General features: G+C 50.9%; 2 protein-coding genes across 3 annotated transcripts in view; both read right to left on the bottom strand.

Annotated features, from left to right (window-relative positions):
* Positions 1–18879, bottom strand: part of tsr1 (TSR1 ribosome maturation factor) — a 31338-nt gene extending 12459 nt beyond the window's left edge. Inside the window, exons 1-8 of the mRNA XM_055657775.1 lie at positions 18876–18879; positions 8510–8647; positions 7780–7883; positions 5795–6011; positions 5223–5357; positions 4104–4516; positions 2385–2532; positions 1040–1209 (exon numbers count right to left, since the gene is read on the bottom strand). Of these exons, the coding sequence (XP_055513750.1) occupies positions 1040–1209; positions 2385–2532; positions 4104–4516; positions 5223–5357; positions 5795–6011; positions 7780–7883; positions 8510–8627 (1305 nt within the window). The 5' untranslated portion in view covers positions 8628–8647; positions 18876–18879. The remainder of the gene's footprint in view (positions 1–1039; positions 1210–2384; positions 2533–4103; positions 4517–5222; positions 5358–5794; positions 6012–7779; positions 7884–8509; positions 8648–18875) is intronic.
* On the bottom strand, positions 11016–22452 carry si:ch211-167j9.5 (tyrosine kinase receptor Cad96Ca). Of its 2 annotated transcripts, none has more exons than XM_055657776.1 (12): positions 22042–22452; positions 21077–21192; positions 20491–20581; positions 19247–19421; positions 18622–18760; positions 17884–17982; positions 16364–16524; positions 15656–15787; positions 14924–15038; positions 13767–13866; positions 12887–12986; positions 11016–12581 (listed from the first exon to the last, which is right to left on the bottom strand). In XM_055657776.1, the coding sequence occupies exons 1-12, from the start codon at positions 22074–22076 to the stop codon at positions 12468–12470; spliced, it is 1377 nt and encodes a 458-aa protein (XP_055513751.1). In that variant the 5' UTR covers positions 22077–22452; the 3' UTR covers positions 11016–12467. The 2 variants fall into 2 exon arrangements, with proteins under 2 accessions (XP_055513751.1, XP_055513752.1); XM_055657777.1 differs by having other exon boundaries at positions 20491–20578.
* Between the last annotated feature and the right edge of the window lie 4448 nt (positions 22453–26900).

Raw genomic sequence — 26900 nt, 5'->3', positions numbered from 1 at the left:
TGGCTGTCCATTTTTCACAATTTTGAGCGTGGGGTGCATACCAATATAAAACCTTTGGCCCAAACCAGCTTGTGATGTGCCATCAACTTTGGCAACTGGAATAGGAGGATCATTTTCTTTTAGCTCAATGGCAATCTTTTCATATTCTGGTGCAGACCGTTGACAGTGTTCACACCTGGGCGCACTGGCGCTTCATCTATGCTTCACTAGAAACTAGCAGCAAAATGCACACACTCTTCTAAAAGTGGTCTCAGTAAAGCCATGGACAATCCCAGCAAGACTTCTTCACACATTTGCAAACATAAGGCTTGCTTTTCTGATCTGAATGTTTATTTCCTGGATCCACACACCAATGCACCCTCTACAAGACAATGTCTGCCATCTTACCACTGTTTGAATTTGACTCTGCCGTTATGCTTCAATTCGGAAGAAGGGCCCCCAACTCAAAATATCATCTGTCTCGGAGGATGTGTAACTTGGAAGGGAACCTGTTAATGAGGGTGTTCCCATGTACCTGAACTTCATTGTTCAGGAATGCCACATTCTTGCACCACACTCTTACAGCAACCTGACACGGTACACTCAGCCACACGGACAGTACTGCCCCAGGTTTAGTTTAGTTTAGAGATACAATGTGGCCCACTGAGTCTGCACCAACCAGCGATTCATGCAAATTATTACTACCCCCTATACACACTAGGGACAATTTTACATTTATACCAAGCCAATTTACCTATAAACATGTACATCAACTTTGTGCGGGAGGAAACCGAAGATCTTGGGAGAAAACCCATGCAAGTCACAAAGAGAACGTAAAACTCTGTACAGACAAACACCCGTGGTCAGAATCGATCCCGAGTCTCTGGCGCTGTAAGGCAGTAGCTTTACCGCCACGGCACCGTGCCGCCTAGGGCAAGGAGAAATGTAATACAGCTCTCTGGCACCAGGGGAAAGCACAGCACAAATGCACCGTCTTCTGACTTCAGAGCTGGGTTAGCAATTCCAGACAATACAGATGATACATCCAAACGTTACTCACCTGCGACATTGCCTCCCCTATCAGGTCTTGCCCCTCCATATCATCATCATCATCATCACTTTCTTCCTCCTCATCCTCCCCTTCCTCATCGTCCAGGATCCACGCAGCCTGGTAGTCCGACGTGCCTTTTGGGACTCTCCGAACAATCTTCTTGTTTGCCTTTAATGCCTCTAAAGCAGAATGGAACAGAAGTGACATTGATAGCATCAAGGATTCGAATCAAGGAGCACAGCCTCCTCACTTCCAAAGCAGGAATTCAAAGCTCGGCTGCTGTGATGTACCCCAGAGAAGAGATCGAGGTAAAGATTGTCTGTCTGAATCACCACTGAGACGCAGGGATGAAATAATCAAACTGACCATCAGGCACAAATATGTTAACTCTTCATAAATCTGTTATTGATATCCTGAGGGGAGTATTTTATGACTTTCCGTTAAAAACTCATGTGGTAAAGCTGAGTGGGAGACAGAAGCACACGCAGTTCTGTAGTACAAGAGCCTACAGGACTGCTCTGCCATACCAGCTCCAATAAATAAGGCAACAGCATTAATGATTATTGATTGTCTATTTCACACGGTAGTCTTCGACCTTAAACTCGATTTTGCATTCCACAGTTACTGACTGACCTGCTGAATGTTTCCAGCAGTTTCAGATTTCTGCAAGTGGTGATTTTCATAGATTCTATCAGTATTTGAATTCTATTCTTCACGATCATGTTCAGTGTTTCTTGCACCATGGATGCTGCATGACTGGATGAGTCTATTCAGCAGAATTAGAAGGCAGATTGAAGTTCCAAACTAACTTAATTCTTGAAACTGTGTGTGCTGTTGATGAGCCCAACATTGAGATCTAACCCCTAGTTCATCACACCACCAGCCTCCCCACCATCGACTCCATCTACACTTCATGCTAGCTCCGAAAGGCAGCTAACATAATCAAGGACCGCTGCTGTACCGTCCTCACATAAGCTAGGGTCTAGTCACAATCTTCCAACCTACCACATTGTGAAATTTGCACTTTATTTTAATCTGCACTTTTCTGTAACTAACAGATGATGCCTGACCTGCTGGGTTTCTTCATCACTTTGTGCTTTGCTGATAGGACATTGACCATCGCTGTGTCTACATCCTCTAAATGTCTCACCGACAGTGTTGTGAGAACACCTTCACCAGAAGGACTGCGGAGATTAAAGAGGGGACTCATCACCACTTCTGCAAGATCATTGAGGGATGGGCATTAAATGCTGCCCTTGCCAACAGTGCATTGTTAGGAAATGCTTAACTCTGCATGGTTGCTGAGGGGTGGTCTTGGTATTGGTATTTTTACTGGAGAATGACTAGTACGCACCATCGGCCTCTCTCAGTTCCTCATCTGTTGGCCAGGTCTGCTCCCCTTCCATCGGGTCTGGAACCACCTCCGTCTCCAGCGATTCCTGCTTGCTGGAATCCGCTTTCATGAGAACCTTCAAATCTTCTTCCATCTCAGCAACAAGCTCCTATAATCAGAAAGGAGCCTAATTATTGGAAAGGATCATGCACACCCCAGAACTACCAGCATTTCTCATTTACAATGACTTCACCCAGAGAGCAAAATGTGGCCGAGTCACCAATAATAACTATAATAACTCTCCGACTAATGCAGACACTGCATCAACACTAGTGATAGGGTGTCATTACAATGTGACATTTAATGCTTTAATTGCAAATGAACATACACATTGGTAATACAAAAATATACATCTTCTGGAGCAACAAGTGAATGTAATGTACGGCCCTTACCCAACTACTTCCTGGCATACAATCAGGACCACATTTTGTCTTGGGTATTACTATGGGAGACGGACCAGCACTGATACTAAACATTTGCCATATTTCCCACAGCAGTCACAAGGAAGTAGGACATCAATAGACAATAGACAATAGGTGCAGGAGTAGGGCATTCGGCCCTTCGAGCCACCACCGACATTCAATGTGATCATGGCTGATCATCCCCAATCATTACCCCGTTCCTGCCTTCTCCCCATATCCCCTGACTTCGCTATTTTTAAGAGCCCTATCCAGCTCTCTCTTGAAAGTACCCAGACATCAGCTGCAGGGGAAGGTACAAAATTTGAGGTGAGACTTATAGAGGGGTTCAGAATCATGGACCGCTTTTCAAATATCAACGTTTGTACAAAGGTTGAAGTCTTATTGATTGTAGTCTTTTCTTTTCACTGATATGTGTGACTTTTGACTTGGTGTGCCGACAGAATCAATTGTCATTGTGTGCTGCCAGCAGGTTTTTCACTCCACCTCCAGCTCATGTACTTGTGCATATGACAGTAAACTCAACCTGATTTGACCAACATGAATTAATACAACAGCAAAGAAAAGCCATCTCAATTCCATTGACCAGATCACACGGACAGATTTAGTGGAGGAAAGATTGCAGGAAGCATCAATGGATCTTAAATGTCTGCATGCACTGGTTAGGCCTGTTTCCGTGTTGCATTCCCTATGTAATTACAGTCGGAAATACAGTGGACAAACGTGGCACCCTGATGCTGCAGGTAGAGCTGCTACCTCGCTGCTTCAGAGAGCCAAGGTCAGTCCTGATCTCTGGTGCTATCTCTGTGGAATTTGCATGTTCTCTTTGTGGCCGCATGGGTTTCCTCCCCCTCATCTAACAGACAAGCTCATTGGCAAGTTAACTGCCCCATAGATGGACGAAGAATTGGGAGATGTTGATGTGAGATGGGACTGGTTACAGAATGTTGGGAAGGGGACCTGAGGCTACTCGGCGAGTCGACATAGACTCAATGGGTTGAGTGGCTTCCTCCTTGATCAGAAGAAAACACGAAAAACACGAGCTGAAAGCGGCTTCTTCAGTGAGCTGTTCCGTTCAGGAATACATTTCCTGCAGGTTCCACAGATTTTGAAAGAGAACTAAGCAAGGAGCAGAAAGGGTAAACATGCAGGAAGTGGCACTGATCAGAGGGCTCTTCTGAAGGGCTAGCACCTGCTCCATGGGCTGAATATCCCCCCATCCCTCCCCCCGTGCTTCGCAGATCCTGCAACTCACTCTCACCTCAGCACCGGGTGTTTTCTTCGTAACCTTAGGGTTCATGGGCATGGGGTCAGGTGGCCCATCGACCTGGCTCATCTGGAAGTCCCCGTGTCCCACAATGTGCACCAGCTTGTTGACATCCAGATTCTGCCCTCGGACATAACCGGACACCTTCAGCGTTCCCACCAGACCACTTTCCTCGTTTGGTTCAAAAGCCACATGCTGAGCCAGTAAATAGGAGCGACGTTCTCGAAAGGTCAGATGTTTCTGCTTCTGCATGGCCATGTGCCTGATGACCAGCGTGGCCTCCTGCTCGGTGTCCAGGTGAAAGGGTTTGGCATCCAGGAACCGGCGCTCCAGCATCTTGCTCAGGTTCCTCTTGGCCTCTGCCCGCTTCTTGATGGGAAGGTCGTTAACTCCCTGAACCACAAACACTGCAAAATAACAGTTAGTTGTAGGTGTAGGATCAACCACTCCCCACTCCTCCTGACAGCAGCCAGCAGGTCACCTAAGACTTGTGTAAGCTATTAAACGCTGTCCTGTTGGGACTGGGTTCAATGCTGCAAACTCCCTCTAAACCAGGTAATAGGAGAAGATAAACATCCCCAAAAGCAAAGACCAAACAAGTTTTACCACAATCAGTCTGAAGAAGGATCCCAGCCTGAAACATCATCTGTCCATTCCTTCCACAGATGCTGTTTGACCCACTGAGTTCCTCCAGCACTTCGTGTTTGTTGCTTCTAGGTTGTATCTACAGTTCATTGGCTCATTACATAATGTTTACTTTTAAACAAAAGTAAAAAAGATTAAATGTCCAAAACTATAATTTTGCCATTTGCACATTTGATTCCAGATCACTAATCTAGTAGAAAATGATTGCACACCCACATTTCTTAGAGAAAGCTATGGAAGCAGATACAATTACAACTTTTAAGTCATTTGGACAGATATGGATCTCATATGGATAGGAAAGGTTGAGGGGGATATTGGCCAAATGCAGGCATATGGGACTAGTAGCCCCACTTGCCAAATTGGCCAGCTTGGACAAAGTGGGCTGAAGGGCCTGTGTTCATATAACACAGCTCAATGACACCATGACTCGGCGCGCCCTGATAGCCAATGGAAACTGAAACCACATACCATGGCTGGGTAAGCCTTGAGCAAATACGCAAGAGAGACAGAAGTCCCCGTAACTGTCCCAACCCTCATAGGGATCAAGTACAAACAGCAGCGTGTCTGCTACCTTGGCCAGGTCAAGAACTGCATGAATATCACCTAAAAGGGAACAAAAAGATATGAATATCAAAACCAAAAGGGATGTACAGCCCATTGAGCCACCGCTACAACATTGCTCACTGCACCACAACTCTACACTTGCTCTCCGTCTTCAACATACAAACTGACCCCACCACCCCAGCCTTTGATCAGAGTTCCCCACATTTACACCTCCTTAATCCCTTACCCATTTACTCCCTAATCACAATGTGACCCAGAATAAATTGCTTGATAATATGGATGATGGCCATGTTCATTCCATGTACATACAGCTCTGAGGGAACTACCAGTCCCAGTTCTAACCCGGTGAGTGGAGCAGGCAGTTGCTGCCTGATTTCTTATCCTCGGCCTCATCTGTTGTCTCCCCATGGCAACTATGGTAGCTCCATCCGCCCCACTCACAAACCCACCCAGGACAGGACCGTGAAGCCGCTCACCTGCGTTCACTCGGATGAAGTAAAACCTCCGCTTGAACCGGCTGGAAACCAAGCCAAAGCTCTCGCCACTCTCATCGCTGTTGAACACGCTAGCTGCCTCATCGCTGCGAATCAGCCGCAGGGCGCCCTGGGCACTAATGCCACCGTGCAGCGGGATCACCGCCACTAGGTGAGGTGGCCCATCTCGACTGCCCAGACTCCGCTTCTCAGCCAGCACCTGCAGTAGGAAGGAATGGCTACACCTCACGTGTTGAACTCGATACCTTGCAAGCTTCACTGATGTAGAATTCTGGCACACTCAAACCTGGATTCTTATCACAGAAGCAGAATCGTACAGCACAGAAACCAGCCCAACTCATTCTGGCCAACTGGGATGCTCATCAACTCTGATCGAATTTGCTTGTATCAGGCCCATATGTATCCATTCCTTTCCAATCCAATTACCTGCCCAAAGATCTTTAAAACAGAACTGTATCGTTCTCTACCACTTCTCTGACATCTCATTCCAGATAACCATCACTGTCTGTGTGAAGGACAAGACATTTTAAATTTCTATCCTCTCAACTTCAACCTGTGCTCTCTAGTTCCAGGCTCCCCAACTATAGGAAAAGGACTCTTTGTGTCCTATCTATGCCCCTCAGAATGAGAGGGCGATAACAATCACAATCACAGCAGTGAGAATAAACCAAACCTGTCCAGTTACTGCTTCTCAGGCACCATCCCGGTGAATCATGTGTTTGGTTCTGAGAAGGAATACTAGCCACGGACAGGGCACAATACAGATTCGCTAGGATCTATTCCCAGACTCTTTCTTTATTTGGAAATCAGCAACAAGGTCTACAATATCTTTCAAGAGGTGGGGGCAAACCACCATAATCTTACCACTGGCAGTGAGGGAGTTCCAGGAATTAGACCCAAATGGTGAAGAGGTAATGCCATCATATTCCCATTGGGATCACGCAACTTGGAGGGGAGTACGAGTTGATGTTCCCATCCACCAATTGCTCATCCTCGGTGGAGGAGATGATGGGTTTGGGAAGTGCTGTCGGAGTAGCTGGGATGAGTATCTGTGGTGCAGCCTTGGGTGGCCAGCGGTGTTAGTGAGAATTAACATTTAGGATGGTGAATGCAGTGCCAGTCAAGTGGGTGCTTGTCCTGAATGGTGTGGAGCTTAGAACACAGAATAGTGTAGCACAGGAACAGGCTCTCTGTTTCTGCACCAACCATGACAACAACTAGCCTCATCTGCCCGCACATGGTCAACATCCCTCTGGTCTCTGGTTGTTCATGTGCCTATATAAATGTTTCTTCAATGCCATTATTGCATCTGCCGTTACCACCACCCTTGGCAGCACGTTCCACACACCCACCACTCTGCAAAAAAAAGCCCAGCACATCTGCTTTAACCCCACCCTTCCCTTACCTTAAAGCTATACCTTCCAGTCCTTGATATTTCCACCCTGGAAAAATGTTCTACTGTTTATCCTATCTGTTCCTCTCATCATTTTATATACTTCTATCAGGTCTCCTCTCAGCCTCCAACACTGCAGAGGAAAAAAATCCATGTTTATTCAACTTCTCTTTATGGCTAATACCCCCTAGTCCTGGTGAACTGCCATCTCCAAATCTTCACATACTTCATGCAACACGATGATCAGACCCAAATGAGTAAAACTGCACGCATCCAAGCAAGTAAAGAGCGTTCCATCACATTAGGGATGTCAAATGGTGATCGCCCATCACAGGGTCCCCAACCTCTGACCTATTCTTGGAACTGTGGAATTCATGTGGCTGTTCCAATAAAATGTCTGCCGTTTCTTCCTCCAATTTCTCTCTCCCCTGATTGGAAGGGACAGTGGCACTGATGTTGGTAAACAGTAGGATTGCAGGTAAAACTTCCTCTTTTCCTCTGAGACCCAGCAGACACCACAGGTACAAGTGTGGGTGAGGGAAGGGTCAGGGTCGATGGGAACAGGGTGACTCACCGTTTCCCGACTCTGCAAACGCCTCTGGCTGGCTTGGTGTCTCCTGTCATGTTTCTTCAGCTCCTTCTTCAGTTTCTTGCTGATGATCTTCACATCGACTCTCCCTGTGATGGAGCATAGAGTCAGCCAATGACCCCAGCACTGGAAAACGGAGCCGGGGGGAGCTGGACAGGAAGAGAATGTGGAAACCAGGGGGCGGGGAAGAGGAGGCAATGCAGGGGCTGAGTGTTGGGGCATGGAGGAGCTATAACCAAGTGTTCAAACCAGAGTCTGGAGAAGAAATTCTGGAGAAGGGTCTTGACCCAAAACGTCACTCCACAGATGCTGCCTGTCCCGCCGAGTTACTCCAGCATTTTGTGTCTACCAGTTGTTAAGTGTTGTGGGAGGGGGAAAGTGGGAGCCAGGTATCAATGGGAAAGGAAGGGACGGCATGGGGTGCTCAGGGGAAGATGCAGGGGAAGATGGTGCTGGAGAAGACCAGGTGTTGTGTTGGGCACGGGGTGTTCGCTGGTTGTGTTGGGGGAAGGGAGAGGGGTTGGGGATTTGAATGGGAGAGGGGGGTTGGGGATTGGAGGGGAGGGGGTTGCTGGTGTGTGGGGGGGGGGGGGGATAGTGTGATGATGGGAAAGCTGGGCATTTGGGGGGGGTCCAGCCGGTAGAGCCGGGACTGGGGGGAGGGAGGCGAGTTCCTGCCGTCCTGCGGGCGCCGTGGACCCAAAGCCTCCGGTACCTCTGCTCGTCCGCTCCACCGCGCCTTTGCTGCGGTGCCGCCCGGCCTTGTGCGTCTTCTTGGGCTGGTTGAAGCTGCCGGGCCGGTGCGGCTCCTGCTTGGCCACGCCGCTCTCCATGACAGTCCGCGCTGCACTCTGGGATGCTGGAGGACCCGCTGCCGGGCGGGCGGGCGCCGCAACCTCAGCAGCCGCGTCGTCTCCCTGTTTCTGGTCGCAGGGAGAGAGAGCAGAAACCGTGCGGGAGGCGCAGGTTGATTCCGCCGTTCGCTTCCAGAGTCACAGAGTCCCAGATAGAACGAGGAAATTCTTACTTGCAGCAGCACAACAGAATATGTAAATATAGTACTGTAAACAATATAATAAACGAGCATAAACAAGTTCAGTGCCGGGAGATTGTCACTAGTTGGCGATGCCACTGCCCAGGTTAGGACCCTCCACCTCCATTCTCCCAGCCACAGTCGCCCCAATGGTGGAGCTGTATGGTGCAGACGGCATTTGCATTGTGTGCTCTTGGAGTCTGAGCTCCCAGATATCGCTCGCTCGTTAATTGCACGAGAAGAATGGGCCTTTCACTCGACATCCACAAGACCAAAGGCAGCCTGCCCCTGCTGAACAACTCGGCTATCTGACTGTAGATAGACACAACGTGCTGGAGTAACTCAGTGGGACAGGCAGCATCTCTGGAGAGAAGGAACGGATGACGTTTCGGGTCGAGACCCTTCTACAGTTCACACACTGAACTGTAGAAATTCACAGTGGGACCTTGTGAAACATGGACAATTATAAGATCTCCAAAACCACCTCTTAGTGAAGGTGGACATCGATGATGATTCTCACCGCTGCCTGCACGAATGGAGTCTTTAGACTTCGAGATGCCATGTGGAAACAGGCCCTTCGGCCCACCGAGTCCATTCCAACCAGCGTTATCCGACACACTTGGGACACGTTGCAGAAGATAGACACAAAATGCTGAAGTAACTCAGCAGAGTCCCTCCCTCTGCAACTGGATACTGGACTTTCTAACCAACAGACCCCAGTCTGTGAGGTTAGACAAGCACACCTCTTCAACCCTCACCCTGAACACCAGCGTTCCTCAGGGCTGTGTGCTGAGCCCCCTCCTCTACTCCCTCTTCACCTATGACTGCACACCTGTACATGGTACTAACACCATCATCAAGTATGCAGATGCTACAACGGTGATTGGCCTCATCAGCAACAACGATGAGCTGGCCTACAGGGAGGAGGTCCAGCACTTAGCAGCATGGTGCGCTGACAACAACCTGGCCCTTAACTCCAAGAAGACCAAGGAGCTCATTGTAGACTTCAGGAAGTCCAGAGGCGGCACGCACACCCCCATCCACATTAACGGGACGGAGGTGGAACGTGTTTCTAGCTTCAGATTCCTGGGAGTCAACATCTCCGATGACCTCTCTTGGACCCACAATACCTCTACTCTGATCAAGAAGGCTCATCAGCGTCTCTTCTTCCTGAGGAGACTGAAGAAGGTCCATCTGTCTCCTCAGATCCTGGTGAACTTCTACCGCTGCACCATCGAGAGCATCCTTACCAACTGCATCACAGTATGGTATGGCAACTTATGGCACTTATTATTTTTTATTCAAATCGTTTGCTATGTCGCTCTTCAAGGGAGATGCTAAATGCATTTCGTTGTCTCTGTACTGTACACTGACAATGACAATTAAAATTGAATCTGAATCAGAACAGGTAGCATCACTGGATAGAAGGAATGGGTGCAGTCTCGACCCGAAATGTCACCCTTTCCTTCCATCCAGAGATGCTTCCTGTTCCGCTGAGTTACTGCAGCATTTTGTGTCTATAGCCAATTAATCTCTATGTCTTCGGAGTGTGGGAGTAAACCGGTGCACCAGGAGAAAACCCACACGGTCATAGGGAGAAAGTACAAACTCCATACAGTTTGGAATGGAATTCACAAGGTCACAAGTTATAGGAGTAGAATTAGGTCATTTGGCCCATAGATGTCCATCTGCCATTCAATCATGGCTGATCTCTGCCTCCTAATCCCATTTTACTGCCTTCTCCCCATAATCCTTGACACCCGTTCTAATCAAGAATTTGTCTATCTCTGCCATAAAAATATCCACTGACTTGGCCTCCACAGCCCTCTGTGGCAATGAGTTCCACAGATGGACTACCGTCTGACTAAAGAAGTTCCTCCTCACATCTTTTCTAAAAGAGCGCCCTTTAATTCTGAGGCTATGACCTAGACTCTCCCACCAGTGGAAACATCCTTTCCACATCCACTCTTTGCCTATCTATGGGATCATGATGGTACTTTCTCATCATTTGTACCTTGCTAGGTGCAGTGAAATTCTTTGTTTATGCATACAAAGTGCACAAAAGAGTTGCCGACAACGTTACAAAAAGTACTCATCCCTTCTTCGCCCCCCCTCCCACTGGGTCCCATTTCGTTCTCTGCACCCCTCCCCCACGCCAGGAACCTGAGGGGCAACTGACCACTGGGAATCACTGCCCCATGTCTGTTCAAGTCGTGAGGTACTGGGGGTGGTATTGAGAACCTCGAGTCCATGCATGGGGAGTACATAGCAGCCCCACCCTGAACCCGCTCACACATTACCCACTCACCCATCCTGTCAGTCTCCTTCAGCCCTATCTGTTATTACCAAATAATAACAAAAACGCTGAAAATGCTCACAGGGTCAGGTTGCATCTGCAGAAAGAGAACGTTTTGGGTCAAAACCCCTTCACCCAGACTGGGAAGGAGAGAGAAATTTTAAGTTGCAGAATGGGTGGTGGAAGGGAAGACCATGAAGACATGGCCCATGACAACAGGAATAACACTCATCGAGTGGGGCCAGGACTGTCGAGCGAAGAAGCTGTTGAAACAATGTCATCCAGTCAATAGATTAATGATGGATAATGATATAAAATACTGAAGGGTATAGCTTTAAATGGAGAGGGAGAAAGTTTAAAGGAGATGTGTGGGGTAAGTTTTTAAGCCAAAAATTAGTGGGTGCCTGCTGGTAATGGTGGTGGCAGCAGGTACAATAGTGACATTTAAGAGGCCTTTGGTTAGGCACATGGAAATGCAGAGAATGGAGGATAGGGATCACGTGCAGTTAGAGGAGATTAGTTTATGTTGGCATGTGTGGATTGGACAAAGTGAGCTGAACGGCCTGTTCCCTAATGTACTGTACTCTTTCTATGTCTTATGATAAAGGGAAGTGAGGATTGCTCTGTTAACAGACAGCATGGGCTGAATGGCCTCCTGTGCTGGAGTATGGAATGTACATTGAAATTTCTCCCTGAGCACACTGCTGGCAAAAACATTTGGTCATTCTGTTGCAATCACGATACTAATGCAAGTTGTTGTTTTCATAGCAGTAACATCAGACCAGCTGACAAGAGAATAAATCAGTCAGATTTGTGTTTTATTCCAGCTTTCACACAGTTTTACACAACGTAACACGGCAGAGTCAGACTCTGACAGTCAGCCCGACCACATCAAGTGTGTGGCGGGACGCTCACTGGCGGTGGGTCACAGACCCACTCCCAACAGCACGATGACCAGCAACATGCCAGTTCAGAGCCAGGGTCACCCACAGGCTCACAGTTCAAGGCCGCACAGCATGGCCAGTATCACTCGTAGAATCCCAGTTCTTGGCCAGGGTCACAGTTCAAGGCAAGAAACATTCTCAGGGTCATAGGCCGCAGACAGGGTCGCACAGGATGGCCAGGATCACTCCCCAAATCATAGTAGAAGGCCAGGGTCACAGTTCATGGCCAGGATCACTCCAAGGGTCACAGTTCACAGCCAGGGACCCTCACAGGGACACAATTGCCAAATCACTCAGCCTCCTTCCACCAGGCTCCCTCCAGGCCACGATAGCGATCAAGACTTCGGTGCGGGAGGGTGGGGCAGTCGAGCCCTGACCCACCCCCACCGCCGGGGCTGCCTCAGACTGAGTCGAGCCAGCCACTGACGTGGGTCTTGTCCTCACGCTGGGTCCAGGGAGGGGAGCAGCTCAGCGGCACGTGCTGCTCAAAGCAGTCCTCCACCTGAATGTAGTCCTGAAGGAAGATGGTTCAGAGGGTTAATGCGGATACATTGAGGTCCCGCTCGCTGAAGACCACACTCCCTGGGATACGGTCCGTAAATGCATCGACCCACCCCAGGGTACAGTCCCTGAAGGTACTGACTCCCCCCCGAGGTACAGACCCTGAAGGTGCCCTCAGGGTGTAAGTTCGGTCAGTGCACACAGGACCAGCAGTAACCCCCCGCCCACCACTCACTCACTCCCTCCAGAGTCCACAGCCCAGCACTCCACAGGACACACCCCCACCCTCCCCCCATTGCCCCACCTCTACCCACTTACCGCATCGTTCTCCACCACAGCCTCCAGGTATTTGGTGATGTCGCTGAATATGGGCCTCTCCTCGTGCCCGTGTGTCCAGCAGTACTCCATCACCTCGTACCTGGGGAACGAGAGCAACTCTTAGACAGCCCAGCGTCGCTGACACCGTCATCTCCACACCGGGAACCTCCCCACTGCCCACCGCACCATCCCAGGGCACCCGGGCTCCGACCGCTACTTACTGACCCCGGGGTCAGTAACTGAAGGTCCTGCTCCTAGGTTGCATGTCCCTGGCCTTTGGGCACCTGGCATGGACAGGGGGGGGGGGAGGGTAAGTGGACAGGGAGGTTCGTATTGTCCTGCTCCCTGGGATAGGCCACAGGTGTGGGGACCACCAGAGCCGACTGTCTGCCCCTTAGTCAGGTTCGAACCCGGGTCTCTGGCGCTGTAAAGCAGCAACTCTACCGCTGCACCACTTACTGTGCCACCTGAATGATGTTTTCATTTATGTTAAGTCGATGTCTTCATGTAGTTATTTGAAAGCAAAACAAACAAAGAGCACACAATTGGGACCTGGGGTAAAGACTAATAAGAGGGATTCAATTCAGAGGAGAGATCCTCCTGACTTTGCAACTCTGGGACATCAGGCAAGGGAGAGATGCATCATCATGTGGTGTGGCACTCCCTCCTCACCGCCCCTCCCGCAGCGCGGTGCCCCCTCACCGCCCCTCCCACAGGAGTATTCCTCTGAGAGTGCGGCTCCTCCAGTGCTGCCCCACTGACCACTCTCAGCAGTTGGAGTGATATCGTCAGATGATCATTGAGTCAGGGGCAGAGATGGGGACAGAGGTGGGGGGTGGCTGGAATGCACAGTGGGTCCGCAGAGAGTGTGCATACGTACACTTCTTGTCGACAGCCCAGGGGGGCCTTCATCTTGTATCCGAAACAGACGTTGTACACAACCTCCTTTGCCGTCTCGAACTCCGGGTAGGGCGAGCTCCCTGTGTGAAGAAGTGAAACGGGATCAGTGTGCCCACGAGAACCTGTGTCAGGAGCACCTCACCGAGCAACACTGAGACCAGCTGCTTGTCTCGCCCAGGGAAGCCCTAGAAACCAGGGAGGGGCACGCTGTATCCACCCCTGCCCCCACCAACGAAGAGCAAGGCCCAGGGATTTGTTCACCTCTTTAGACTTCACTAAACTTTAGCGATACAGCGTGGAAACAGGCCCACTGGCCCACCGAGTCACGCCCACCAGTGATCACCCCATATACTAGCACTATGCGACACATTAGGGACAAGTTGCAATGTACAGAAGCCAATTAGCCTACAATCCTGTACGTCTTTGGAGTGAGGGAGGAAACCCGAGCACCTGGAGAAAACCCACATGGTCATGGGGAGAAAGTACAAACTTGTGCCACTGTGCTGACCCCACTCTTGAAGAGATCATTGCTCGCTCCCAAATACTTCAAGGCCACTCATAGGGCCTCAGGGACACAGATGGGGAGAGGAGTGTGGAGCAGCGAGAGAGGGGGTGGGGGGGGGGGAGAGAGTTGAAAACGGGGCAGAGCAGAGGGGAATGTTCGAGAGGGTAGTCTTTGTGGGAGTGTCGTGTGGAGGAGATGTGGGAGTTTGGGGAGAAGGGCAGATTATGTACCTCCTATATCTCTAATTCCCCTTTCCCCTGATTCTCAGTCTGAAGAAGGATCTCGACCCGAAACGTCACCTATTCCTTTTTTCCTGAGGCGCTGCCCGACCCACTGTGTTACTCCAACTTTATGTGTCCATTTTCTTGGGTAGGAGGATGACGTTGGAGTGAGGATTTGCACTCGTATTGGCTTTATTCGTTTATAGATTTATATTTGTTTATTATGTTAAATATTGAGTACTGCGTTTACAAGCTTGTTGTGCTGTTGCTGCAAGTAAGAATTTCATTCTTCCGTTGTCGGTATCCACGACAATTAAACACTCTTGACTCTTGATTTGGTGAAGGGACAGTGCTGGGGTATTGGGGTTCAGGATGCAACAGGGTGGACATCAAATTGTTCATTGTTCTTACCCAAACTATGCAGCTCCCAGAGCAAGATGCCGAAAGCCCAGACGTCTCCCTGCAGGTTGTAAACCCCGTCCTTGAAGTATTCCGGGGGGTACCACCGGAACGGGATGCTCAAATTCTACACAACAGAGAGAGGACACAACAGTTGGCGGAGTGTCGGCAGGATGTAGCACAATATAGAGAGCATTGGAAATGAGGGCAGAGAAGTGGCAGATGCAGTTCAATCTGGACAAGTGTGAGGTTTTGCGCTTTGAGATGTCGGGGGAAGTATATACAGTTAATGACATTACCCTGCACAGCATCGATGTACAGAGGGAGCTTGGGATACAAGTGCATGGTTCCCGGAAACTGATGACATAATTAGATAGAGTGATAAATAGGGTGGACTGTATGCTTACTTCCTGGGCATTGGGTATAAAATTAAAAAAAAACATGCTACAGCAGCTGTACAAAACCTTGGTGAGGCAATATTTGGAATATGGTGTGCAGGTGTAGTCATGGCTTTACAGGAAGGAAGCTGAGGTGTGAGAGAGACGTTACTGTACAACACTGGGGTGCAGTACTGGTGGGGACGGGTCTGTCACTGTATAACACTGGGGTACAGGACTGGTGGGGACGGGTCTGACACTGTATAACACTGAGGTGCAGTACTGGCGGGGATGGGTCTGTCACTGTATATTCTGTGACCAGACCCCACACACACTGCCCCCACTTCAGCACCTCCAAGTTGCTCACCCCGTTCCCTTTCTTCTGCCTGGTTGCTCCGGGAAAGGACACATCGGCGGCCAGGCTGAATTCGGCAATTTTACACTCCTGGGGAAAGCGACCAACCAGGATGTTCCTTGCAGCCAAGTCCCGGTGAGCTATCTGGAAACGATAGGCAGCGTTAGGGATCTCAGTCCACACAAGCACATCTGCAGCCGACCCACACCGCATCAGGCCAAGCTAAGCCATGCAGAACCATCCAGTCCAAGCTGGACCAAAGTGAGCACAGCCAGGCCAGAAAAGGACACAAAGTGCTGGAGTAACTCAGCAGGTCAGGTAGCATCTCTGGAGAAGATGGATGCTGCCTGACCTGCTGACTTACTCCAGCAGGAGTACCTTTACCTCAGTTCTTCCCACCAACCAGGGACCCAAACGGGCCTTCCAGATGAAGCATTCATTTGTTAGCATCTTTTAGTAATGTATAACATTTAGTGCTCCTTTTGTGTATTAACCAGCATCTGCAGTACTTTGTTTGTTTCCACAAGCCAAGCCACCAGGTTGAGCAGGAACACGCCACGGATCTTGCTGTCAAGCCGAGTCATGCCAATGGGGAGATGGGTCACACCAAACTCAACCATGCCAAGTGGTGCTGTGCCAAGTCAAGGTGGGTGTAGCTGAACCAGGCCGGGTGGGATCAACGTGCCATGCTGCCCACGCACGGCCGTGGCTGTCCTTTACCTTTTTGGAGGCGATGTGTTCCATGCCCAGCGAGATGAAGTAACCGGCCATGGTCAGCTGGGTCGGCAGGTCCTTGCAGCTGCACAGCTCTGACCTGTGGCTCTGTAGGAAGCTCTTCAGGTTCTGGGTTCCCACGTGTTCCATGATCAGTATGTACGGCTCTGCAGAAACAGCCAGCAGACAAGGTCAGCAGGAGCAGGAGGTCACCAATCACCCTGCAGCCTGATCCACCACACAATAACATCTTGTCAGCTCCAGCCTCGAGCTGAGTACAACTCTCTACTCCCTCCCCATCCCCACTGGCCTCCCAACCCATCAATCACCACCTTCAATATGTTCAGCGACTCTTGCCTCCAGTTGTAGAGAGGATTCTAGAGATTCACTGCCCTGGGAGAGAAGACATTCCTCCTCAGAAGCAGCTTCTTCAATCAATCAATCAACCTTTATTGTCATCTTGCAAAGCAACAGTTGTACAGTGCGAAATGAGAAGACATTTCTCATTCCCCAGGGAATACCGGAGCATCGCACATGAAACTTAAAACATTTCACACATAATAACAGTAAAAACAATCCAGTCCCTGATGAAACAGTATAAATAGTTAAAAGCAGGTAAAACAGCAACATTAAAATACAGTAAAAACAATCATTAAAATGTCCAGGGCAGCTTGATTAGTAAGGGCATCAAAGGTCACGGGGGGATGGGGTTGAGAGGGATAAATAGATCAGCCAGGATCGAATGGTGGGAGCAGACTCGATGGGCTAAATAGTCTAATCTTGCTCCTGTGTCTTTTGTTCTCAAGCTCTAGATGGGTGTAGTGCAGGGGTGTAGACATCATCTCTCCCGTTGACTCACTGTCTATGCACCAGCGGCCTGTGGTCCCAGCAACACTGTGCCCTTACCTGACTCATTCATACATACAGCCCCAAAATGTGAGACCCCGGCACTGAGTGACCCTGGGTTACACGTTACCCAAGTGTGAGATGTATTCAAGTAGGAACTGCAGATGCTGGAAAATCGAAGGTAGACAAAAATGCTGGAGAAACTCCGCGGGTGCAGCCAGCATCTATGGAGCGAAGGAAATAGGCAACGTTTCATAGGTAGACAAAAATGCTGGAGCAACTCAGCGGGTGCAGCAGCATCTATGGAGCAAAGGAAATAGGCAATGTTTCGGGCCGAAACCTGTTGGGTTTCGGCCCGAAACGTTGCCTATTCCCTTCGCTCCATAGATGCTGCTGCACCCGCTGAGTTCCTCCAGCATCTTCAGTTCCTACTTGAATACTTCTCACACTTGGGTAACGTGTAACCAGTCGGTGGCCCAGGGTCACTCAGTGCCTATTCCCTTCGCTCTATAGATGCTGCTGCACCCGCTGAGTTTCTCCAGCATTTTTGTCTACCTGTGAGGAGTATTCACTCGTCCCCATTCACATTTCCTTCGGCAAGCCGTTCCTCCCTGCAGGGTCACACGGAGTCTCGGCCTCAGAGTCACCCGGCCAGTCCCACACTGCGTCCACGCTCTCACCTTCCAGTACGTTCCACTCCAGCAGTTGGATCACGTTCTTGTGGTACCCGAGTTTCTTCATGATGTTGATTTCCGACTGCAGCTTCTTCTGGGACACGGCTGTGGAAGAGAAACATAGAAAATAGGTACAGGAGCAGGCCATTCGGCCATTCGGCCCTTCGATGAAGCAGGAAAGGTCGGGGTTCAGCCCTAGGCTGGATTAGATATCGGGCGAGGTGGTGCTGGGGAGGGGAGCACAGTGTTACGTTGGCAGGTGAGTGTATATGCCCGGGGAAGTGGATGTGCGTCCGCTCTCCACCGACGCTTCGTGCTGTCCACCATTCCCCCCCTCTACCCTTCACTCAATACCCCTCCAATGGTTTTCACTCCAGCAGCTTAGAGGAGTTCCACATTCTCAGAGGAATACGCTTGTGGGAGGAGCGGTGAGGGAGCGCCGCGCTGTGGGAGGGGCGGTGAGGGAGCACCCCGCCGTGGGAGGGGATGTGGGAACGGTGATGAGGGAGCGCCGCGCTGTGGGAGGGGCACTGAGGGAGCGTCGCGCTGTGGGAGGAGCGGTGAGGGAGCGTCGCGTTGTGGAAGGGGATGTGGGAGGGGATGGGGGAGGAGCGGTGAGGGGGCGCCGCACTGTGGGAGAGACGGTGAGGGAGCGCCGCGCTGTGGGAGGAGCGGTGAGGGAGCGCTGTAAGTTTTCAGATCAGACACGAGTGATCAGAGACAGCGGAGCGGGGCTGTACTCACTCCTCATGGTGAGTTTGCAGGTCACCAGCCGGTGACCCCTGCAGTTGCCCCTGGTGATCTTGGCCCGGTAGATGCGGCCCAGCTGCCCCACCTTGAGCACCTCGAGCAGCGACAGGTCCTGCACTGTGAAGTGGGCCCGCTGTGGGGACAAAATGCTGTGTGTAAGCTCCTCTCTCACTCAAGCTCAGCATACACTAATAAATGATACCCATTGTACGCTGTCCCCACTGATATATCAGTCCTGTGCACATAAGCCCCATGTACACCCACTGATATACCAGTCCTGGTGTAGATATGCCATGTGACAGCCCTCATTGATATCTCAGTTCACGGTCCACCATTGATATACAAGCCCTCTGTACATGGCCTCCACTGTTATACCAGCCCTGAGTACACAATCGCCACTGATATTCCAGCCCCGTGTACATAACCTGTGGACACAGTCCCCACTGTTAACACCAGCTCTGTGTACCAGGATCCTACTGTTACTCCGGCCCTGTGTACCAGGATCCCACTGTTACTCCGGCCCTGTGTACCAGGATCCCACTGTTATTCCGGCCCTATGTACAGGGTCCCCACCATTACCCCAGCTGTGTTTGCAGCAGCCCCAGATGGGCGAGTGTACCTGCAGGGTGGCTGCTCGGGCTGGTTGCCGTGCTTTCATTAACTCCCTGCTGTCTCCTCGCCTGGGAGCCGCATCCTGCAGCGGGGGCAGAACCTTCACCATCAGTTGCCTGCCTTCCGCGCCTGATCTTTGCTGCCACGCCACCGATCCTCCTTTCCGGCCTTTCCTCCTCTTCCTGAATAGTGAATGAGATGAGAGGTTACTCTTTTCAGAGGGACTGAAGGAAGGCGGTTGGAATAATCTTTCAGATTGTTTATTGGGGCATCGGTTCTGGGTCCTTGTCCACTGCTTTGAATTCCTAACCCGGATGGATGACTTTAGACTTTACGTTAAACTTCAGAGATACAGCGCGGAAACAGACTCTTCAGCTCACCGAGTCTGCACCGACCAGCGATCACCTCACACTACAATGCCCCTGTCGCACTTAGGAAACCTGAGCGGAAACCTCTGGAGACTTTGCGCCTCACCCAAGGTTTCCGTGCGGTTCCCGGAGGTCTTACCTTCCACTACCTGCAACCTCCGGCAAACACCTGCGACCTCCGGCAACCAACTTCAACTAGCATCACAACCGGCTTCGACTAAAAAATTGCCGATTTTTAAAACGGCAACCTATTTTTAGTCGCGGCCCGTTTTGAATTTTTGGAATAATCGCCGGAACATAGAAGAAGTGGAAACCACTTTCGACCATTAGGGAGACTGACAAAAACCTCTGGGAACCGCACGGATACCTTGGGTGGGGCGCAAAGTCTCCAGAGGTTTCTGTTCAGGTTTCCTAAGTGGGACAGGGGCTCCTACATACACTTGGGACAATTTACAATCTTTACCAATCCCAATTAACCTGCAAACCTGTACGTCTTTGGATTTTGTGAGGAAACTAGAGATCCTGGAGGAAACCCACGTGATCAGAGGGAGAATGTGAATGAATGCTTTACTGTCACACGTGACAAGTCACAGTGAAGTTCTTTGCTTGGACACCGAAGGTATGCAAATAGTCACCACATAAAGGGCGCTGACAACGTTACAAAGTATCCCGCACTGGCTCCTCTCGTGTTCTCCCCCAAACTCCGTGCAGACAAGCACCCGGAGTCAGATCGAGCCCAGTCATTGGTACTGTGGAGCAGCAACTCTACCGCTGCACCATGGGGTTGGATGGTGGGTGCAAGTGAAGGAACGATGGGCCGAAGGGCATCCCTGCGCTGTAAATATCCGTGACTCTGTGGGATCGGGAGGGGAGGGGGACTCACCTCAGGGTGTACATGGCGAGGAAGGCGAGGATCCCCGACACCAGGATCACGGGCAGGAGCAGCCATAGGTAGCGGGTGGGTCCCGAACCTGCTGCAAAACATCGAGGGTGTTAGAGGGGGCAGAGAGGAATGGGGGTTGGGTTAGAGAGGGGGGGGGGAGAGGTTGGGAGAGGACAGAAGGAGGAAAGGGGGTGAGAGGGAGGGTTGAGAGTTCGGAAAAGGGGGGGGGGGGGAGACAGGGAGGAGGAAGGTGAAACAGGGTGTGGGACAGGGAAGAATGAAGTGGCAGGGGAGGGAGGTGGGGCTGGGGGGGGGGGGGGGGGGGAGGGAGGGAGGTGAAGACAGAGGAGAGGAGGGGAGGGGGGGGGGTGCAGGGGAGAGGGGGAGAGTTTCACTCTCCGAGAGCAGTAAACATTGCCCCAGCAGCTGGTCACAATATAGAGGACCCACCTGGATTGTGAGACTGTACATAGCTGGAGAGTTCTCCACTCACTCTTTCTCTATCACTCTCATCCCAACCAGCCCACCCTCCACATCCCCTCCCGCCCTCCACTCCCACTGCCCACCCGTTGCCTCTCTTCCTCACCACTGTGTGAGCTGGTGGTTTGAACCAGGCTGGTGGTGGAGTCCCCGCTGGTGGAGTAGTTGGTCTGCAGGGTGTTTTTGGTCATCAGTGTCGCTGGAGATGATGATGCCGGCCATCTGAAACACACACACACACTGGGCGGTTACTGCCCCTTGTCTTCATCGCCCACCCCAAGCCCAGCACAGGCTACAAACAGACCCACTCCTGGCTACACCCAGCTCCCAGTCACACCCACTGCACAGGGCTCTGTGCTTCCTGACTTTTTTTCTCTCCACCTCCTTCCCTCTCTTTCCCCTTCCTTCCCTCTCTCTCTCCCACTTTCCCTCTCTCTCACCTTCCCTCTCTCCCCTGCCTTTCCTCTCTCTCTCCCCTCCCCTCTCTCTCCCCTCCTCTTCCCACCATCTCGCTCTTCCATCCCTCCGTCTCTCCTATTTCCCACCCTCTCTATTCCCCCTCCCCTATTATCTCCCTCCCCCATCCCCCCCCCCCCCCCCCCCCACGACCATCGGGAGTTGGATCGAAGAGGCTTCTTAAATTCTGACCAGACATCACTTTTAGTGTCCATTCCCGATTCCCAGCATTTCTGCACAATCCTTAGGAATTTTGAACATTCACTGTAGTCCCACACTGGGTTGCGCGCGCACACACACACAAACTGGCCCTCACTGGGGAACAGGTCCTCCCACCCCCCCCCCCCCCCCCCCCCCCCACACACACACACACACACACGCCCACACACACACTGACCCTCACTGGGGAACAGGTCTCACGCACACACTTCGATGGGGCAACGACTGACTTGGACGATAAAGTGAAAATACGAAGATACTGATTTCAAATCACTGACTTATGTGTGGTCTTCCCTACAAAACAGAGACAGTGAGAACCTCGTCAATAGAGAGCAGAGCGTGAGAGAAGGTACATTACCGTGGGGGTGTGGAGTCGATGCTCCCCCCATCACTCACCCATCAGACTGCAGGCTGCTTCTGGATGTAACCATGGTCCACGCTCACTTCTCACACCTTGTCGCAGCACTGCCACTGTCCTCTCTTTATCTCAATGTTTCTCTCTTTCTGTGTCCTTTTTCAAACTTTCCGTCCCCTGAGTCTCCTTTCCTCTCTTCCTCCACCTGTGTCGCTTTCTTTCCTGCTTCTCGCTCTCACTGTGCCTCTCTCTCTCTCCCCGTCCTTCCTCGAGCTCTCACCGGTTCACTCACTTTCTCCACTCTCATCAATGACGACAGAGCCACTCTGACCATTTCCTCTCCGGTTTGCAGCAGCAGCAGCAGCACCTTAGTGTTCCATCAGCTCCGGGCTCCAGGAGCAGTGTGTGGTTTCCGCTGGCGTGCTGCTCTCGGCCGCCGGGCCTCAGACTCTCTGACTTGCTGCTCTGGGCACCTCCTCTGGGTGACAGCGTCTCATCTTTTCCACCACGAATCTCTGGAACAGGAAGAGGGCGACAGGTTACTCATGCGATCTGCTTGAGAAGTTGAATGATGATCTTGGCATCATGTTCGGCACAGACATTGTGGGCTGAAGGGCCTCTTATTGTGCTGTACTGTCTATTGAAAGAGACAGCATGTCAACACGCGGCCCACCGAGTGCATGCCATCTATCAATCACGCGTTCACACTAGACCAGTCTGAAGAAGGGTCTCGGCCCGAAACGTCACCTATTCTCCCTTCACTCCGGAGATGCTGCATGTCCCGCTTTTTGTGTCTATCCAAGCGTTCACACTAGTTCTATGTTACTCCACTTTCGCCCCCACTCCCTATACATTAAAGACAATCTATAGAGGCAAATGAATCTCCTCGACTGCATACCTTTCAGATGTGGGAGGAGACTGGAGCACTCGGAGGAAACCCTCGTGGTCACGGGGAGAACATGCAAACTCCACATGGACAGCACCCGAGGTCAGCGTCGAACCCGGGTCTCTGGCAACGTGAGGCAGCAGGTCTGCCAGCTGCGCCACTGTGCCGTCCTCCAGCAGGGGTGGTGAGGGGTGAGGTTGCTGATCACAGCCAGGTGGTGTGGGGAGGAGGTGTGGGGCACGGTGATTGCATTCTGTGACCTGCAGCTGGGCCGCGGGTGAGCTGTGGGAGAGAGCAGGGAGGTTCATATCACACATGGGCGCACAATCAGAGGAGCCGGCGAGAGAGTGGACCATCCCCCAAGCGGAGAGGTTCCCGTGAGGGGACAGTAGGAACCAGACTTGCTCTGTGCTGTCGTCCATGGAGTCGGAGACAAGGGTTCAATCCCAGGCTACAAGAGCATACACTGGTACCAGCACAGAGGCAGCGCTGCGCTGGGGGGCGCGGCACTGGTGGCACTGCGCTGGGGGCGCGGCGCTGGCCGTCTGTGACCTGCCCGCTCTCTCCATCAGAAAGGAAAGATCCCGTGACCACTACTTTGTGAGAATTGAGCTTCGCCATGCTCTGGGCCCAGTGTTAACCCTTAGCCAACCTCATGGAACAGGCGGTCCGGCCCCTCCCTGCCCGGAGTCCTGCTATGTAAGCTTCTTATTGTCATTGCCTTGCCTCAGATACTCTAGAACATCATTGACGCCTGCTCAGCGTTTGGAAGACCTAACGGAGGGGAGAGGTGCTATAGAAATGAAAATGTTTAGTATAATAACAATAATACATTTTATTTGTATAGCGCTTTTCAAGGACTCAAAGTCGCTTTACATGGTGAGTCAAGAACAAAACAAAATAGAGCAGTAAGACAGAGATGCAAAGGGGAGGGGGACATGGGACTAAGGATATGCAGAGGTGAAGAGATGGGTCTTGAGGCGGGACTGGAAGATGGTGAGGGACTCAAAAGTTCGGATCAATTGTGGGAGGGAGTTCCAGAGCCTGGGAGCTGCCCTGGAGAAGGCTCTGTCTCCAAAAGTGCAGAGGTTGGATTTCAGAATGGAGAGGAGACCGGCTGAAATGGATCTGAGGGACCGTGAGGGTTGGTAGGGGGAGAGGAGGTCAGTGAGATAAGGGGGGGGCAAGTGGTTGAGGGCTTTGTAGGTGAGAACCAGGATTTTGTAGATGATCCGGTGGGAAATGGGAAGCCAGTGAAGTTCTTTGAGGATTGGGGTGATGTGGTGCCAGGATTTGGTGTGGGTAATGAGTCGGGCGGCTGCATTCTGGACCAGTTGGAGTCGGTTGATGTTGCTGGAATTAATGCCAAAGAGAAGAGTTACAGTAGTCCAGTCGGGAGGAGATGAAGGCATGGATGAGTCTATCAGCAGCGGGGGGGGGGGGGGGTGTGAGAGAGGGTCTGATTTTGGCAATGTTGCGTAGGTGCAAACATGATGTTTTGACAACATGGCGGAGTCAAAGATCACGTCAATATAACATAATGTATCTGTACACTGCGGGCGGCTCAATTGTAATCATTGTAAAGTCTTTCCGCTGACTGTTTAGCACGCAACAGAAAGCTTTCCACTGAAACTCGGAATTCGTGACAATAAACTACATTCTGGCTTCACGCCAGTGGGCACAAACTAACGTCAGTCAAAAGTCGCATGTTCTTTCAGACAGGGACAAACTCGTGTGAGACCCAGACTATGAAAGGGGATAGACCACCACTGGCACAATGACCCATCTGTGTTGCTTAACAACCACATAGTGGTGCAGCTGGCAGAGCTGCCGCCTCACTCTACCAGAGATTCGGTTGATCCTGACCTTGGGTGCTGTCTGTGTGGAGTTTGCACGTTCGCCCTTTGACCGCATGGGTTTCCTCCGGGTGCTTCGGTTTCATCCCATGTCCCAAACACGTGCGGGTTTGTCGGTTCATTGGTCTCTGTAAATTGCCCTTCGTGTGCAGGGAGTGGATGCAAAGGTGGGATAACTTAGAATTAGTGTGAATGGGTGATCAATGGACGGGCGGGGACTCAGTGGGCCGAAGCGCCTCTTTCCATGCTGTATCTTTAAACTAAACTAAATCAAGCAGCCCACGAGAGATCAGGCCATGAGGTTAGGACACTGCAGTAAACGGAAGGACATCACATTCTTCAGCATCGAAGGGTGAAACCAAATAACTGTGACTGGTTTGTAAGCAAGGTGGATTAAAGTCCCACACATTGCCCAACTAATCTCCACCACCGCACGCAGCGCAGCACAGACACACACTGATGGTAGCTCAGATAGCCAGAGGCCCGGGCGCATGACGCAGGATGTGGCTTCTGTTGACAAGAAATGACCGGTTTACGAAGCTGCTGCAGGCTGGTGTCAGCACACGGACTGACCTCAGAGTCTCAAACTCCAACCCACAGTCACAGAGCTCTCATCCTCACCGCTTCCACGTAACATCGCGGTAGATCAGAGATTGCCACAGGTCCCACGCAGGCTGGTCTAGGCCTGACACAGATCAAGTCTGGGACAGTAACACGGGTCACACACGGGGTGATCCAGGGCTGAACACAGTTCAGGTCTGGTACCATGACACATTCTGTGAGAATACAACAGAGAAGGTGGATGAAGGGGAACCAGTCGGCATCATGTATCTGGCTTTTCAGAAATCAATTCAGTAAGGCAGTGCATCAGAACTTACTGCGCACAGCGGGAGCATCGGGGATTGGGTCGAATACATTGTCCAGGATCAGGAATTGGGTGATCACTGGAAAACATAAAACTCAGCATACATACATAATTTTCTGAATGGCAGTCAGTGGGTAACTGGGTGCCAGAGCCTGAACTGTGTAGTCTACATTAATGACTTGAACAAAGTGACTGGGTGCAGGCTGGGGATGATAGAGAGATATTTGTGTTTAATAATAATAATAATAATAATAATAATAATATATTTTATTGTCATTGCACATAAGCGCAACGAGATTTGGTATGCAGCTTCCAACCGATGTCATAACATAAATAACTAATAAAATTTGGATTTAGATATCCCGAGAACATGGATTGTAAAAAGAACAGTAAAACAGTCAAAACAGTTCAACAGACTAAAGTGCAGATGCAGAAGGAACTGCGGATGCGGGAAAATCGAAGGCAGACAAAAATGCTGGAGAAACTCAGCGGCTGCAGCAGCATCTATGGATCGAAGGAGATAGGCGACGTTTCGAGCCGAAACGTTGCCTATCTCCTTCGCTCCATAGATGCTGCTGCACCCGCTGAGTTTCTCCAGCATTTTTGTGTACCTATGATACAGAGATAGGTTGGCCAGCAAGTTGTGAGCCTGCAGAGGGACAGAGACAGACTCAGTGGGTGAACAAAGAGGCAGGTGGAACGTAAAATGGGGAAAGGGTGAGGTTTCTCCTCTTTTTGGAAGGAAGAGCAAAGCATTATTTGAATGGAGGGAGGCCACACGACATTGTGGTGGAGATCTGGGCACCAGTACATGAAACGCAACAGATTGGTGTGCGGTTCAATGGTGGTCTTCATTGCAAGACGTGAGGGAACTGTGGATGGTTCAATTGTAATCATGTATTGACTTTCCGCTGACTGGTTAGCACGCAACAAAAGCTTTTCGTTGTACCTCAGTAGCGCGACAATAAACTAAACTCAACAGATCAAAATGTGATGTTGTGTTACAGGGCACGGCGGAAACCGAGCCCAGAGCGCGGTGAACAGATCGGTCTCTGTATTTAAGGAACGCCGTTAAGCGCAGACAGAGTAGGGAAGGTTCACTGGCTGATGTATGGAGCGCGTGATGCTCTCAGTTAAAATTTGACAAGAGCTGGTTGCAAGAAGGGGTTGGGTGCTGGAGGACGAGTCCCCTAGTGGGGGTATCCACAAATTAGTGGGCAATGTTTGAAATACAGGTGACAAGGAGCTTCTTAACATCATGCACAGCACAGAAATCGACACTTAGCCCACATT

Source organism: Leucoraja erinacea, chromosome 28 (assembly GCF_028641065.1).
Source record: "Leucoraja erinacea ecotype New England chromosome 28, Leri_hhj_1, whole genome shotgun sequence".
In the NCBI taxonomy this organism is placed as follows: Eukaryota; Metazoa; Chordata; class Chondrichthyes; order Rajiformes; family Rajidae; genus Leucoraja; species Leucoraja erinaceus.
This window is presented reverse-complemented; position numbering and strand designations above follow the sequence as displayed.